The 16,670-nt window shown below is 40.8% G+C and overlaps 1 protein-coding gene across 1 annotated transcript in view; it reads right to left on the reverse strand.

Annotated features, from left to right (window-relative positions):
- Positions 1 to 590: 590 nt before the first annotated feature.
- LOC111146781 (PHD finger protein 20 like 1) overlaps positions 591 to 16,670 on the reverse strand; it is a 79,117-nt gene continuing 63,037 nt past the window's right edge. The window contains exons 16-22 of the mRNA XM_022502463.1: positions 13,897 to 14,078; positions 12,817 to 12,916; positions 11,316 to 11,511; positions 7,476 to 7,842; positions 6,066 to 6,228; positions 4,547 to 4,716; positions 591 to 3,914 (exon numbers count right to left, since the gene is read on the reverse strand). Of these exons, the coding sequence (XP_022358171.1) occupies positions 4,574 to 4,716; positions 6,066 to 6,228; positions 7,476 to 7,842; positions 11,316 to 11,511; positions 12,817 to 12,916; positions 13,897 to 14,078 (1,151 nt within the window). The 3' untranslated portion in view covers positions 591 to 3,914; positions 4,547 to 4,573. The remainder of the gene's footprint in view (positions 3,915 to 4,546; positions 4,717 to 6,065; positions 6,229 to 7,475; positions 7,843 to 11,315; positions 11,512 to 12,816; positions 12,917 to 13,896; positions 14,079 to 16,670) is intronic.

The following is a 16,670-nucleotide window of genomic DNA, read 5'->3' on the forward strand; positions in this document are numbered from 1 at the left end:
TTGGGGGAACCAGGTGGTGGGTATTGGAGAGGGCACGGATTGCATGGAGCACTGGGTGTGCTGCAAAAACAATGAATACGGTTACGCTGAAAATAAATTAAAAAAAAAATACATGAAAGTTCCCAATGTCAAGAATAAGCTTGCTTGTGTATTTTGAAAACAGATGTTGGTAAGTAGCAAAATGATTGATTCTATTACATACATTTAAAAACAGCAGGTTGATTTTAATATGCCAGTATTTACAAACTGGAAATCACACCCTTTACAATTGTTTAAATTTATGGTGAATAGTTTCAAATGGCAAAAGCAAAGGTCCACTGCCCATAGCAGTGTCCTCTGCTGTGCATAACTTTTTTTTCCTCCCCTCCCCGCCCTTTCATCTTCCTCACTCTAACTTCCTTGGATGAGCTCTTAAACACAGTAAACATACTTAAGTTTTATCTTCAGATCTACTTTTAGGGGTACCCAATGACATAGGTACCAGGAGCAGATAATTTTCCAAAATTCCTACACAGAGGTCAGAAAACATTCAAATACCATTTTTTTTTTTTTTTTTTTTTTTTAGTTAATGTACATATTCTATTTCCCCCAAAGCCCTCTACCTACAAATGTAATTACCTTTCCATTATTTGCCTCTCTGGCTCCTTGTAGTCTTTGATATCACCCATCTCTGAAAAACAGGCTTTCAATGTTTCTGATAGACTATGACCTGGTGAGTTCTAGATCCAGCCACATAACCCGATGGCTGGCACAAGGATGACACTCAATGTGACCACTGCATCTAATTTTCAACTTCACAATTTAATCAAAGCTTCTGGGAACTTTATTTGCTTCATCTACCTCTCAGCACAGTTCTGTTAGCTGTCATGCACGTCTGACGGATGAAGAGCCCCCAAGCTCAGAGAGATGACTGCTAGTCATGTGCCAGAGTGAAAACGGGAGTGGCGTAACTGCAGAGCTCACACCAGTCCCCCAGTGCCGGGTACAGCGCTCCCGGACGTTGCTCCTCTGTAGCAGGCACAGCACAGTGTACAAGAGGCGGCCTGGGATATGGAGGAGAATCTGAAGCTCCAGTAATTGCTCGGTTTTGTAGAGACACAAAGGAGAATCTTCCAGAAGAGAGAAATGTTAAGGAGGCAAGCCATGGAAAACGAGCGTGGTCTATCTAACAATGAGGCTGTACTTAAATGAATTTGAAAGCCGGATGACACAGACCTGATCTGAAACAGGGAGTCACTAGCGGCTTCAGAGAAGACAACTTAACTGACAAAATCAGCAAAAAAAAAACCAAAAAAACAACAAAAAAAAACCCTCTGCTGGAGGTTATGAGCTTGACCAGCACAGCATCTGCATCTTGAACCTGCCACTTAAGTCTTCCTGAGGACTTGAAAAGGACCGTTTGCCCAACTATCCACACAAGCATTAAACCAGACTCTGCAGGTAATGCACCACACTGACATAAAGCAGACGCTCAGGAACTCTGAATCTTCTAGCCTGGCAAATGACCGTTTTCATGAACTATAGTGATGGCAAGGTTCAAATTTCAGGAGGCCAGTATCAACACCAATATTAACACAGCACGATGTGAAAAAAAACTAGAGAGGGCAAAGGAGGTAAACAGCGTTTGTTCTGAGCAGGCAGCACAGGTGGTGATGGGAGAGATATGGGGAGACTCTTGAGTTTCAAGCTGGGGCTCTCAGCATAATGTCACAGCAGAGAGTGAAGGTGGAGGAGGTCCAGTTGAGTGGAGGGGAAATAGGGTGCTTTGTTTCAAACACGTGGACTATGAGTATGTGAGGAAATCAATCAGTGAAAATGAGAGTGCTCGGAAACTAGGAGAGTGACTGGGTTCCTTTAAGGAAAGAGTGCAGTGTCCTTGAGTTTTAGAATACTAAGTCAGGGGGACTACGCATGCGCATGAGGGAGTACCAGTTACATTTATCAGTCCCATACTCAGGATCCCTCCCACTGGTGCTCGTTTGGTTCTGTCAGGGTAGCAGTGAAAAGGTATCAAGAAACACCCTCTCTAGTCTATTGCTGATACTTAAAGACATGTATTTGTTAAGCAAGACTAAGTGGAAAGAAAACTCATCTGAAACCTCTCACAATGGACTTACTTCTCAAAAACCAATTCATACTCAAACAGGGAAAGGCGCAGCTTACTTCAAATCAAGTTTTGATATATTCTAAATTAAACGGGTTTGTGTATAAAAGTAATCTGACATTGACTGACTTTAAAAACCTAAATTAAAAAATTCAGACTTTCAATTCGTATACATAAAAGCAGAACAAAAATTTAGTAACCTAAGTATTAATGGAACTTCTCATTTGCTGGCTGCTAACAAATAAACTGATCTGATCATAAGGTACTACAGAAACAATGCACAGCAATCTAACTGTGGTCACCAGGGACTGAGAAGATGAGTATTACTAGGTACAAAGGGTCTTCTGTGTATGTGACAAGAATCTAGGCAACTCCACTATTCATGGGTTAAGGATGCTATCTGCTCCACTCTGGGGGGAAAAAAAAAAAGATACAAATTCAATGTCTGGAATTTAACGACCACAGGGAAAAGATTAGAGCCATTATTTTTAACACAAATGAAAGGTAATACAGACATTAGGACGCTTACGCCACACATGGAATAGAGGCACTATTCTTTTTTTACTTTAATATACAAATTTAAGCCAGTATCCCAACCACCTCTATTAAAGCTTTTCATTTCCCAGTAAGATCTCTGATAACGTTTATGTATAACAAGTAAATACACAAGACTGTATCTTATGTCTGTTGATCTTTGGCACATTTGTCAAGTTGGAAAATGTCAAAAGGCAATAAAAATCTCTAATGATGGTTTTGCACATTCTTTTAATCGTCTTCACATCAAAATATAAGGCCGCAAGAAGGCAAGCTGAAATTTTAGGATATGTGGAATAGTTTTAATAAAGAGTTTTACATACAGTACCTTACATATAGAACAGTGTGTTTGCAAATTTAAATAATATCTGAATGTACAGTGGCATGTATTCTTATCAAAGATAAATTCAAGTTTACTGTGTATCAGCTCTACAATGCATTTACACAGATCGCTAGAACTGATAAACAGAAGGAGGCATAAAATATCCAAGTGTTCTATCATCAAACTGCCTCCTCTGAACAGTCTTTTTCCCCTTTTTAAAAAAGTTTCAAAACCTGTACATACATTTTTAATTTTTAAAAAGTCTGTTAAAAGGTAACATTTCATGTTAACCACCAACTCTTATAGTCTATAGTAATAAAACTAGATATGTGCAGATATAAATATGTGTAGGATATGTACATATGTACGTTGAGTGTTTGTTTCAAACAAGCACACACGCTTACGCATACCCGCGTATGGAGCATGGCGGCGGCACACAACTCACAAGAGCACTGGCAGACAGGAGGGCCCGGGCCCGAATTCCAGCAAGAGCTAACTCAGCAACTTAGTTGCCTTTGGTTTCAGAAATGTGTCCATTTGTGATCAAAGCTAAAAGTTTTGAGTGTGCATGTATTTTTTAAAAATAAAATTCATCTTCAGAAATGAAGCTTTTCCAGTATCCCACTACCAGCAGTTAAAAAATCCACAGCCACAAATTATTTCATTATTTTTGTCACTCCTCATCCCAGCTGAGGTGATTTACAATTTTTAATCTGAAGGCAAACACCAAGCATGCTCAGGATCAAACTGTACGCTGATGCCTGAGTCCTGAATTCAACTATATGTAGGACATATATAGTCTGCATGACACCTGTGTTTCTGACGGGCTGATGGCATACGCAAGACCCGGGAGCGGAACTCCCACGACAGTTAGCACTCTCTCTCCAGCAGCGTCTTCGTCATTCGGCACACGGACCCTTCTGCAAGCCATTCTGTTTATAATGAGCTTAATGCCTGCAAGAAATTTCAATTATTTGGCATTTTTAAAATATATAATCAAAATGAAGTCAGAATTCCACAACTGTTTTCCTCAGAAGTGAGGCTTCCACTGTCAGTTTTCTGATTACGGATATTCATTACCTAGGAAACAGCTCATGATCCCATACAAGTTTAAATACTCTAAACTCCAGAGCAGCGGGATCACCTGCAGAGAAGACAGTTCATACAGCAACCTTATAGAACTCTCCAGAATCTCCTTGCCTCTACAGTTTTGCTTTTGGCCAAACGCTGGTTTATTACATGGATCTTTCTACTAAAAATTAGATAAGCACACCATCTTTCTCTCTACACATATCTCGAGCTTCATGTAAAGCAACTATTGAAAAATCCTGCCGACTCAATTTCCTCGGTACAAATTATATTCAACTTCATTGATCCCTGCCTGGCATATAACACATTATCAGACAGCTTGCTCATAAGCTTTTTCTAATATTAGCTTCCTTGATAGAGGTTGTTCTTCCTTTTCCTTTCCCAGGTGCCATCCTATTGATGTCACAAATCAGTCAATGACCAAACATCACTACGCTTTTTAACTATCCACTTAGCAGTCCTGTGGATAATAAAAATGATCAACTGAAGAAACCCACATTCTTTTCATTAGGTTTTCACGGTTGTCATACAGAGCAAAGAGTTGCTATTTGTTGTACTTTGCCCATGTCAATTAGGAGCTGTTTGATATGGCGCTTAAGTTGGGGCAGCCTTGCGAGAGGGTCAGGGGGCTCCAACTCCCCTGTGAAGTCAAGCCAGCTTTCCAGAACTGCAAGAGAGAACAGAACAAACAAATTTAAATGGCAACTGGAAGAAGTCACAAAATGGTCTACCTGGAAGGCTGGAAAAGGATGGAGACAGAGTTCACGTTCCTTTCTCCCCAAGGCCATGAACAGACTCAAGCCATTTCTGAGAGGCTTTAGCAGCTTTTATATTATATCATATCCCACAAGAGCTCTAGTCCTTCTTGGTAACTTCTGTTCTTATTTTAGGTAATTTTTCCCTTTATAGGCATAAACAAATTTCATTTTGAATATCTCCTTCTACTCTCTTCTGGAATAGGAAACAGTTTCCTGTGCCTGCTGAAGCTATTATTTTAGACTTAAATAATCTCTGCTTCATTTTAAATAAAACTTAACTACTCTAACCATTCTTTTTTTAAATCAGGAAGCTCTTTTTAAGAATGGAAAGGAGGTGGCAACTTCTCAGTGTCCTTTCCAGTCCCACTATTTTATCATTACTTTAAAAAAATGCAAGCATATTAGAAGCCTAGGCAAAATGCAATTAGTTATTCCACACTTTTTATTAATAATAAGGGATAGTGTCAAATGTATTTTTCCCCCGTCACATATCTACTCACATTAAAGTAACAAAAAGCTAAATTAAACCATATGGAAGATGTTTTTGAAATGGATTTCCTTTTCCTCTTTCCTCAGGTAAAAACAAAGCAGTAGGAGCTCTACCTTACTGTAGGGTGAAATTAAAAAAAAAAGGTGTGTGGGGGGGTACAATCTTATGTATGAGGTTAGGAAAAAACCTATTAGATTAGGAATCAGTTATTTCTTACTCAATTTTCTCAACTATAAAATGGGGATAGTATCTTTCCTGTCCACTCCTCAGGGCCCTATGTGATAAAATGAAAAATACAAAAGAAAAGCATTTGAAAACGTGTGTGCAAACTTCAGTTTTACCTACTTGAGCTTGTGGGGGTTTCTTGTTGTTGATTTTACTTCCTACTGACCATAGTGAGAGCAAAGATACAAAATGTTTTCCCTCATATTTTAAATATGCTTAAGGCCCTTACACTGACTTCCAAAGAAAACACAGTTCAATGAAACTAATAAATATTCCGTATGTTCTCTATATTGCACCCGGTTTTTAATTAATATCCACCTTTTAAAAAAAATGAGATAATATCCAAACATATTGTTTTCAGCCTGAAAGACCCCAAACCCCAGCTGTACTGAATGCGACGTGAAGGAGGACACCCCATCAGTAGAGACAGCACCTACAGTTCTCAGCCCGTAACTTACAACACTTCACACAATGCCATCATAACAATAATAAATACACTCTGCAGACTGTAGCCACTGTATTTTAGTTCTTTCTTAAAATTACCATCAACTTCTTTCTCTATTAGGTCCATCCTGCTGGTGACTTCGTTCTGCATATTCTCTATGTGTGTAAGGAGATTGAGCTGCCACTGAAGATGTGAGTCTCCTGGGTCTTCAGTGCCCTTTTTATCATTATAAATAAATACCGTATTCCTCTCAGCTGGATTCTTCTCCAAAGAACCATTAGGAAAAAACAAAATTAGGTGAAATGTAATGTCATAACAGGAAAGATACACCAAACACCTCATTACCACAACAATCAGTGAAATCCAATCAGACTCTTAGATTATTTTTAAAGGAAGTGCCAGTGCAGAATTAAATTATATCTGATGGTCCTTAAAAGAGCAGATATGCTTGCCATGTCTCTCCACAAAGCCTAGCATGGGGCTCCATAGGGTGGAGAGCATTCAACAAGACATGCTAAAGAAATAAGTTGCTAATGATACTCTGTAACGAGAAACCCCAGCTCATTTAGACTAACCCCTTCCTCAATGAATCTAAGCTAATGACATAAGTGGAGTGAAGGCAGAAAGCAATGATGGAAAAATCATGAAGGCTGGCAAAGGCCAGTTTAAAGTCTCATTACCCGCAGACTATAATTAACTCTTGCAGTTAAATCAGTGAGGCATGAGAGAGATAAAAATCTTTTAAAAACTTAAGAATTGCAAAATGCTTTACACATACACAAAAAATCTGAACTCCAGACTCACCAGAAAGAATTCATTTCATAAAAGGGACAGTAATTTGACTAAATCATTTGCCACAAATATCATGAACTATAGGCTTCCCAAATTTATTTGTATACAGTGATTTCTTGATAAAACAGGCCAGAAAAATAAAGAACTAATTTTAAAGTGGCATTACTAGCTGAAAAATCAATGAAAAAAGAAGAAACAATATTTCTAAGACAATCTCTATGAATAGGAAAAAGTTCATAGAAATGCAATGGACACAGAGCTGTAAGAATTCAGTTTATCGCATAATGGAATTGATATGCATATGTAAGCATGCTAAAATTTTTAAAAGACTGGAATGCCACCTTTTATCTCAAACACATATTATATTAATATAAACACACCCACAAACTCTTACACATTCTCACACACAGACATCTTCATTTGGAAAAAAAATACGTCTTATAGTTTTTGGAGGTATGTTAAGTGTGCTTATAAAAACTGAAACTTTGATTAGGGCAAAAGTTTACTGAATTACTACAACTCTGAATTAGGGGATAATTCAGTGTTCAAATAGCCAGTGTTTTCTAATAGAGAAAGCAAATGTCTTTACCCAACAAGGTATTCGTGAACTTGGAAATATAAGCATAGTTTTACTGGGAATTCAGTATGTTTTATTTTATAAAATTTTCCTATGGTCTAACATATTTTCCAAGCCAAAACAAATGAACTAGTTATACCTTTTCAGGCATTCCATCTTCTTTCACTGAGTAGTGTGAACGGTTTTTATCTTTTGTATGGAATTCTTGTTCTTCTTCAAAACTACTAACATCATCATCATCTGAGCTCCCAGGGTCTACAAGAGACTTGCAGTCTTGACCAAAATGTTGTGGCTTTTGGTAACTGTGCTCACTTGTTATGTACGTTCCTTCCATTTTTAGGGGCAAACGAGGTGGTTCTTTATGGTTCTGTATGTGGTATTTCTTTTCCTCTATATTAACTGTGTCTTGCACTGCTACTTTTTTCTCTATCCCAGCAATTCCTTGATCTTGGTCTTTTCGCTTCCCAGAACAGGCCCAGAGATGAAGGTCAGGATGATGTTTATTCCTTAAAGCAAAGTTGGAGAAAGAGCAGTTCGGGGGGGGGGGGGACAAGTTTAGTGCCATAATAAATTTCAGAAAATAAAAATGATACAGATAACCCCTGGTTGTCCGTGCCTTCTGTACAGTGAGTGTGCTAACTCAGGCAAACTGATCTCCACTTCTCTACTGAAGACCTAGACTCACCGAGGGAGCCAGGCTAGAAGGAGGACAGGGGTTCAAGACAAAAGCAGAGGTATTCTTTAGGGTAACTTGTCCCAGAACTTAATCCAAAGTTTGAATTCTTTTTTGCAAAATATAATTTTATAGAAATAATACTCAGGTAGTAAAGCAATGATGAGGGGCCCCTGAGTGGTTCAGTGGGTTAAGCATCTGCCTTTCGGTCAGGTCATGATCTCAGGGTCCTGCTCAGCAGGGAGTCTATTTCTCCCTCTCCCTCAGCAACCCCCACCCCAGCTCATGCTCTTTCTCTCTTAAATAAATAAAATCTTTAAAAAAGGCAACAATAAATGTAATTATGTTCATAGCTCACATCATCAATTGATAGATGCTCTTCTTTTCCTATTGACGTTTCACCATATTTTTTTAAATTCTACAACACAAAAAACTTGTATATGACAATAGTTTAAAATCTTCATTAAATCAAAAAGTGATACTTGCTCATGACAAAAAATTCAGGCAATAAATGCATACAAAGTAAAAACCTCCCTACCATGGCAATCATAAAAAAATGAGGTATAATCTTTCAGATGTTTTCGACACACATAAAATTATTTTTTAAATGGATAAGCATATACTTTCTCTTTTTATACAAATGGGGCTTTCAGTTTGCTTTCCTCATAGAAAACATATATGGGCATCTTGCCCCCTCAGTGCACAGACGTTTCCCCCACTTTTACTCTAGAGCTCAACAGTACCCATGTACCCCGGTCCAGGCTCAGCAGCCCATTCCCACCCACAGACATGTGTGCGTGTTCGTGTGCTCTCTGCACACGGTGGGGAAATTTCAGTCAGATACGGAGCTGCTGGATAGTGGGCACACATTTTAAATGTGATAAATGTCCAAGCGGCCTCCAAAGATGTTGCACTGATTAGCCCGCACCCACAGTCTATGGTAACGCCCTCCTATCGCTAATTCTAGTCATTAAAATTCTGCAGTGAGTGAAACCACAATTCTTTAATCAGAATCGATAAGAAAGGGAAATACTCAGGAGGCATAAACCTTTCATAAACCTCAATGTTTGTGAATTAATTATTTCCAGGTTAGACAAGCACCCAGGGGCCAACTTTAGTTTTCTTCTAGTAATACCCAAGTATTGTTCTAAAATGACACATTTTATCTTTTGGACCTCTAATTTAGTATCAGAAAATACTAAAATTCTTTTATAGTAAAGGCACAGCAGAAAGTTGGTTTTGTACTCTGTCTAATGGACCATGTCCTGCTCTGTCACTGAGCTTAGACAAGTACCTCTATCTTTGACTACCCTTCTATCAAATGAGAGGAGATCTATTTTTCGGGCTTATTTTAAGGATTAAATGAAATCTGATACTACAGCACTAATTTCTGGCATGAAATAGACTTTCTTCTTAATAGGTTAGCTCTTCCCTCAAGTTTTAGCATTCGTATACCCTTTTTATAAAGAAATCCATATTCAGGAGCGCCTGGGTGGCTCAGTGGGTTAAGCCTCTGCCTTCGGCTCAGGTTATGGTCCCAGGGTCCTGGGATGGAGCCCTGCATCAGGTTCTCTGCTCAGCAGGGAGCCTGCTTCCCTTCCTCTCTCTCTCTGCCTGCCTCTCTGCCTGCTTGTGATCTCTGTCTGTCGAGTGAATAAATAAAATCTTAAAAAAAAAAAAAAAAAGAAAAAGAAATCCATATTCAGATTTATGACATACAACAGAAGCAAATTACATTCAACAGTCACTGAATACTTATACGTATACTAGGGACTGGCAACAAGATGATGAATAAGACATAAGCCCTACCCTAAAAGAATTCGTGGTGTAGTAAGGAGAGACGGACATGAAAAAACAAAGTGCACAAAAGTGCCAACCTCAGTATGTAAGGAGTTTGCCAAGAAGGGTGTGTGGTCAGCCCTGGTTGGGCAGGTATCATGAAAAGGCACCTGCTCAAAAGACTAGCTGTAGAAGGTTCGAAGTGTGAGTAAAAGCTTCTAACTATGATAAAGCAGGCTTCACTCAGGGATTATGGTTTGGGAAGAACAAGTGGGAGAGGGAAGACACCGCAAGCAAACAACAGAATACTTATCAGGGAAGGACTCCGAGTGCATGCTGCAGAGCCACGAAGGCACTGTGGGACATGAAGCTGAAAAAGAGGCAAACTCCTATTTATTTATTTATTTTTTAGGATTTTATTTATTTGAGAGAGCGCATCAGAGAGCGCACATGCAAGAGCAGCGGGGAGGGGCACAGGGAGAGAGAGAAGCAGACTCCCCACTGAGCAGGGACATGGGGATTGATCCCAGAACCCTGGGATCATGACCTAAACCAAAGGCAGGTGCTTAACCGACTCACCCACCCAGGCACTTCAAAGTCCTACTTATCTTTTACTAAAATCATCCTGGCAACAGTAAGAAGGATGAACTCAAAGAGTACAAGACTGGAGCCGCAGAGAACTAAAAAGGTGTGGCAGTGTGGAAAAAGCAGCCTGGGCTGGGACAGCATGAAGAAGAGAGACAGAAACACACAGAACAACATGAAGGAATTACGACAGACAGGTGCCTGGGCACACCAGGCTGAGGGGAAAGCTGGACAGACGAGGCCGAGGAGGGGAAAGGGTAAGTTTCTGGCCCAGGCAAGTGAGTCAAAATGAAGACAATCTTGTGAGAAACCAGTGAATCATCCTGTTTTTATATAAAATATTGTCTTAAGAGAAGAATTCTAGCCAGGGATTAGAAGAACTGAAAACATGGGCTTCGAGAATACTTGGACATGTTACTTAGGGAGGCTTAGGCTCCCTAGGGATTGGTTAGGGTTGTTTTGTTTTGTTTTGTTTTTTTTTTTTCTTGTTGTTGTTTTAAGGGAAAAGAGTCTGGGATGACTAAAACCCATTTGGTGCAGAGCAGAGGGATGGATTATATGACCTGCTCTCTTCAGAGTCCATCTTAAGGTAATTTAAAAATACTACTTCATCTGGACACCATTCCTGGAGGAGGGCACAAAATACCGGCTCACCAAGTAACTGTACTTAATTCTGCACCTACGGCAATTACACAAAACAGCAGGGCAGGGACCAGCATTTGCTGGACTAGCAGAGGTGGTAGTGACCTTCAACCATGCTTATTCATTCCAGGACAAAAGGCAGCAACCCGCTACTCATCCAAAAAGCTTATTAATCCTATTTTTCAAAGTTAAAATGTGTTCAAATATCTCTTCTGTCTCCCAAATTGCTCATCTGAACCTCCCAAAGGCTGCCTGATGACCCTGAACTCAAGTGCGCGCCGCCCGCTGCCCCGCACTTACTTCAGTATGCCGATCTTCAGCTGCAGCCCGTGCAGGACTTCAGTGACACCGTAGACGTCAGCAAGCAGGTGGTGGGTGGATACTATCTTTTTGGCATTGAGATGAGAGTAATTTTCTTTTAAAAACGATAACCCACACATCCTCCCATTATCCAACCAATCCTTATCATACCGATATTTCGCACTCCACCTCTGACCTGCAGATGAAGGTGACATTAAAATGACAAAGCTTTCCACTTACTCGGACTTCCCTCCCACTGCCATCTTAGTAACACTGCCGTGAGCAAGGTGAGCTCTGACACTAAGAATAAATTCAGAAGAAGAGCAACACAGCATTCTGAGAAGCCGGCGAGCCTCCTCCGACCTCGGGGTCTCCTCCCCACTACCGACAACTCAGGATGCGCTCAGACGCAGAGGAGACCTGCAGAGGAACCTTGAGGGTACGGCTTTCCATTTGTGATGTGTCCGTCATCTGCCCTGTAGAAAGGCTGAGAGGGCTGGACAGAAACTAAACGGGGTACCCGTTCTCTCGCTAACATTTGTTTTGAACTGGATGAAGTAAGAGTTTTACTTAAGTGAATAAGGACCCTTCTTCAAGATCTCACAGGGTCCTGTATAATCCAACATCTTCAACGTCAATGTCTGTTAAATTAGTTGCTTATGTGTCTGTGACCCCTACTATACTATGAGATAGTGGAAAGGTATGCTTAGAATCAATCATCCTACTTCTTACCAGCATTTGGCAAATAGAAGGCATCCAGTGAAGGCTGCTGAATGAATAAACAGGTACCCACAGTCATATAGGTCTGAATCTTTTTTTTTTTTTGAAAGACAAGAGGAGAACTGGTAGGCTTTTATTTGAGAATATCTAGTTATCTTCTACCTGGGCAACTGAAAGTGTACACAATATGCAAAACCTTGCTACTCGAAAGCCTCTGGCACGGAGGAAGGCACTGGACAAGGAGTCTAAAGGGACAGGTTTTCACCTCAGTTCTGCCATGTCTAGCATTATCCTTGTGCACAAGGCACGAAACTCTCCATGCCTCAGTTGTCTCAGCAGTAAAATAAAGGGATGGACCGTGATCGTCGGAGAGCCCATCTACTAAAATAAGCTGGATATGCAGCACAGTCAGGAACTTTCTTAAAATCACATCACAAGGAGTTACATTCAGAATACAGTTCCACTCAAAGAGGCACACATAAACCTATTTAGAAATCAATACACAGGGATACACGACAGGGCTAATCCTTCTCCAGGAAAATGACCTACATAACTCTGTCCCTCCAGTAATGGAGCAGTTATGTTAATGAAACGAGGCTAATGTTCTGGCCTCAGTAATTAACACAGAAAACGAAACTGTCACAAACAATGAAAAATATTTTAAAATTTCACCATGGAAGCAGAATTTAACTGATGAAGTAGTAACAATGTCTTATGCAGTGGGTACCCTACGTAATCAGATCTCTAGGCGCCTTGCCACCAGAACGGGGAGGAGGCTTACCAGGAGGGTCCCTGCAGACGTAGCAGATGTACTGCTCGGGGATGCTCTCCTCCAGCAGCCCCATGCACACGCTGTGCTGCCAGCAGAGGCACTCTTCACACTGCCGAAAACACACGAGTGCTTAGTCACAGGTCTGCTCACCAGAAAAAAAGACCAGTCCCCTTCCTTTCAGCTAGCAGTGGCCGTCTCTTGCTGCCTCCCAGAGTTCAACTCTCATTCCACACAATGATGCGAGGGCCAATGGAGGAGGGATTTTGTACTTCAGAGTCGGCTGCTTCAAGAACTCCCTCTTGTTGCAGCTATGAAAATGCGCCTTGCTAGATTACTTAAATCACGCAACACACACATACACAAAACTACTGCTCTCATCTACTTCCCACTAATTTTTAGGGAAATATATCCTTAAAATAGCTTATTAAAGTGTGGACACTGTTCTTTAAAAAAGACAAGTTCGGAGGATTACGTGTAGCAGTCACTTCTTCAAGTATAACCTGTGTAGTGACCCTACACTTTTGTAGTTCCCTTATTTGAGAATACCTTTGAAAAGAGCGAGAAAATATTACTCTTTATTCCTGCAACGAACATCTCCAAATCTTCTAAATGACATCACAAAACGTGGGTTATGCTCCTTTTTTCTTAAAGATACCCTTTCTACAGGGAGAGGTGGTTTGTAATGCTTAGGCCCTGTAACAATTTTTGACAAGAGAGGAAACGTTTATTTCCTTAACTGCGCACTGAAGGGCTATAAACAACAGGGATCCAGGCTGGAAGGGCTGCTACATTCTACCCTTCAAGGTATCTAGATGCTCACCCACCCAAATGGCTTCCAAAAATGGCTTCCAGAATTTTGGCTTGAAGACCTCAAACTCAACACTCTCGCAAAGGGAGGGTGATCGTTAAGTGAGAGAGCAGTCTCCTTCATTTGAAGAGACCTTCCCGTCATTACTACTGGGATTTTAAACATGATAGGCGAGAGACCAGTCTTCAGTAAGACCACAAGTGACAAAAGAACACAGACGCCCTGATGTGCTCGCTGAGCACCTGAAATGATTATTTGCTACGACAGGGAAGACCAGCTACCTGGATCATGAAGCCGTTCTCCTCATCCATTTCACAAATACACCGCACAATCTCATTAAGAGCATCGTCTTCATCCTGAGATTCCTCAAAATTGGTTGAATCGAAGTCCTGATTGTACTCGTCCCCACTGAGAAGCAAACTCTCTGTTGAAGAATCATCTAGGAATTCCACGTCGGATAAATCTAGAATATACACAAAAGTATACTCAGCATATGTTTTCCTACGCTTGTGTCACTTTTCCAGATAGAAAGGCACTAAGGGAAGTGATTATAAGCTATTAAGTATATAAAAAGGAAGGCCAGACATATGGGATTAGCATATGTCTCTGAACAAAGAAACAAATGATTTTTGAAGAGAGAGTTATGATTGGCTTTACATCTTAACATCTACACTATTACAAGTAACTTGGAAAGTATCCCTCGTCTTGGTGCTTATAGAGGTCATGGCTAAGGGTGGTAATAATTCAAATTTGCATAGTTTTCAAATGCTTTCACAAACATTAGTCCTTTTCATCCTCCCCAGAATCACAGCTTATAAAAAGAATGGATTATGTTCTTTGCACAACAGTCAAGGCACTTTAGCAAAAAGGAGTACGCCTGCGGTCTGTAACATCAACACTGCTGTTCCTGACGGCATCAGAATCCTCAACCACCAGTGCACTTACTGCGCAGCAGGTACTATACTAAGCACTTCAAATAGAAGATCTACTACTTGCTCGAATAGCGCGGCCGGCTAACGGTCGAGCTGACTGCAGGCAGGACTACCTGACTCCAGAGCCTGAGCTCTCAATGTCACCACTGCTCCTGAAACTGTGATCACAAGTTCCCTACGTGGAGTTCTAAAATTTCACTTTGCTTAAAATATTTTAAAAATGAGTAAGTATATTCTAGAAACTAGATTTATGACCACAACATTTTTTAAAGGCCAGGTTTTAGGTTTGTATTTGTACCACTGCTGATGTCAAAGATGCCAATTTAGCCCAGCCACTGAGGAAAAAGAAAAAATCGAGGCAAAACAAGGAAATATTTATTTACAACAAAGGGAAAGAAATGACGACAGGACACTAAAGGTTTGGCAGGAGTGTGGCTGGAGAAACATGGGAGATGCCCGGTCGAAGACCTGCCCGCTGCTGTGAGGCACCTGGAGGCCCATCAGCGGAGCACCTGAGCGACAGAGGCGGCTCCTTCTGCCTCAGTGTCTCAACCTCTCGTCATGGTCTGCGCCACTCCTGCACCTGCCCCTTACTCACCTCCTCTGTAGAGTGTCAACAGGCCGCAGCACTAGGGGCTCTGCATTCTGAATGCTCTACGGCCAGGGCTTAGAAGGAGCCTGCTATGCGCAGTAAGCCGCTCCAGAAAGGAGCGAGTCCACAGCCAGAGAAAATTCTCTTTCAGACAATCAGACCAGAAAGAAGTTGGCCAAATTCGAACTAAAAAAAGTCATGCTGTTTATATTTGATACCTTTCATGATTTAGTGCTTCTTTTACCAGTTTCTATTCTGATTTTTCCCGTTTTTGAATGCTTTCTTTTTGACTTATCAGAAGTTAATGTTTTACAGAAAAATAAACATTTTCTTTTCTTTAGGGTCTTAGGACATCTTGAAGAAAGTGAGGTCAGAAGAAATATTCGAGAAATACATGAAAATTTTCAAGGAGTAAATCAATTAGGCATTATAAAATCCTTCTAATAACACGATAAGCAGTCTTGAGAACCGAAAGGGGAAATTTCACTCGTTCCTCATTTTACTATCTTAAATCCAAATCTAGTATTTTCTCTTGGGCCTTCCTGAACACAAGTTCATGTTTCAAAATGGCAGACTAGAACGCGAGTAAATAGTTTCAAACACAGCTGCAGCATACATGTGGCCTTACATGGATGGCAATCATAACAGAATTAATAAATGTAAAACTATTATCATTGAAAGGAATTAGCATGTGTCGCACATATGTTTTCATGGCCAAATAACCAGGTTTTATGGCGTCAGAATACAAATTTAACATACTGGCCAGAAAACCTAGTTCGAATAACTAATTCCCAAGCATCGAACAAATGTTTGGCTGAATTCTAAGGGCTGAGTAAATGGCTCCATGGATTCAAAGTTAAAAAGAAACGCAAATTAAAAAAAAAAAAAAAGTTCCCTCTCCTACTGAAATACCACATGGACAACAGCTCCAACTGAGAGGCCACAGGAACACCATTTTCTTGAACTATCACTGCTGTTTTCCCAGATGCATTCTCTAAGTGGCGATTCTAGATCAGCATCACCTGGGAGCTCATTAGGTGTCAGGCATTCTGAGGAGGTCCAGAAAGGTGTTTTAACAAGCTTTCCAGGTGGTTCTGCTGCATGCTAACACTTGAGAACCTCTGGCCAAAGACCTGCACCCTGTACCAGTACCGTCCTTCCTCCCAGCTCAGGGCTCCGTCACACACCGGGCAGGACTGGGGGCACACGCCTTCAACACTCTTGCCACTAACCTCTCACACGTCTAGTTCCGACAGCACTGACAACCAGATAGCCTCTCCATTCTCCAGCACTCTGCATAAAGTGATGACTTTCTGACCTTGACGGCCCCAAAAGGAGTATCCTTATGTGACTGTCAACCCTAAGAATGACTCAGGAACTCCATCTACCCTCCCAGAAATCTCATTTGTGCTCTGCAGCACATCTCTGGATTGGTCGTTTCAAAGCATCACAGTGACAGCTGTCACACACACCTGGTGAAGAGCCACTGACCCAAAAGGGAACAGGGGACTTGGGCTTGTTAGAAAAGGAA

Source organism: Enhydra lutris, unplaced genomic scaffold (genome assembly GCF_002288905.1).
Source record: "Enhydra lutris kenyoni isolate GAN:26980312 unplaced genomic scaffold, ASM228890v2 scaffoldscaffold14, whole genome shotgun sequence".
In the NCBI taxonomy this organism is placed as follows: Eukaryota; Metazoa; Chordata; class Mammalia; order Carnivora; family Mustelidae; genus Enhydra; species Enhydra lutris.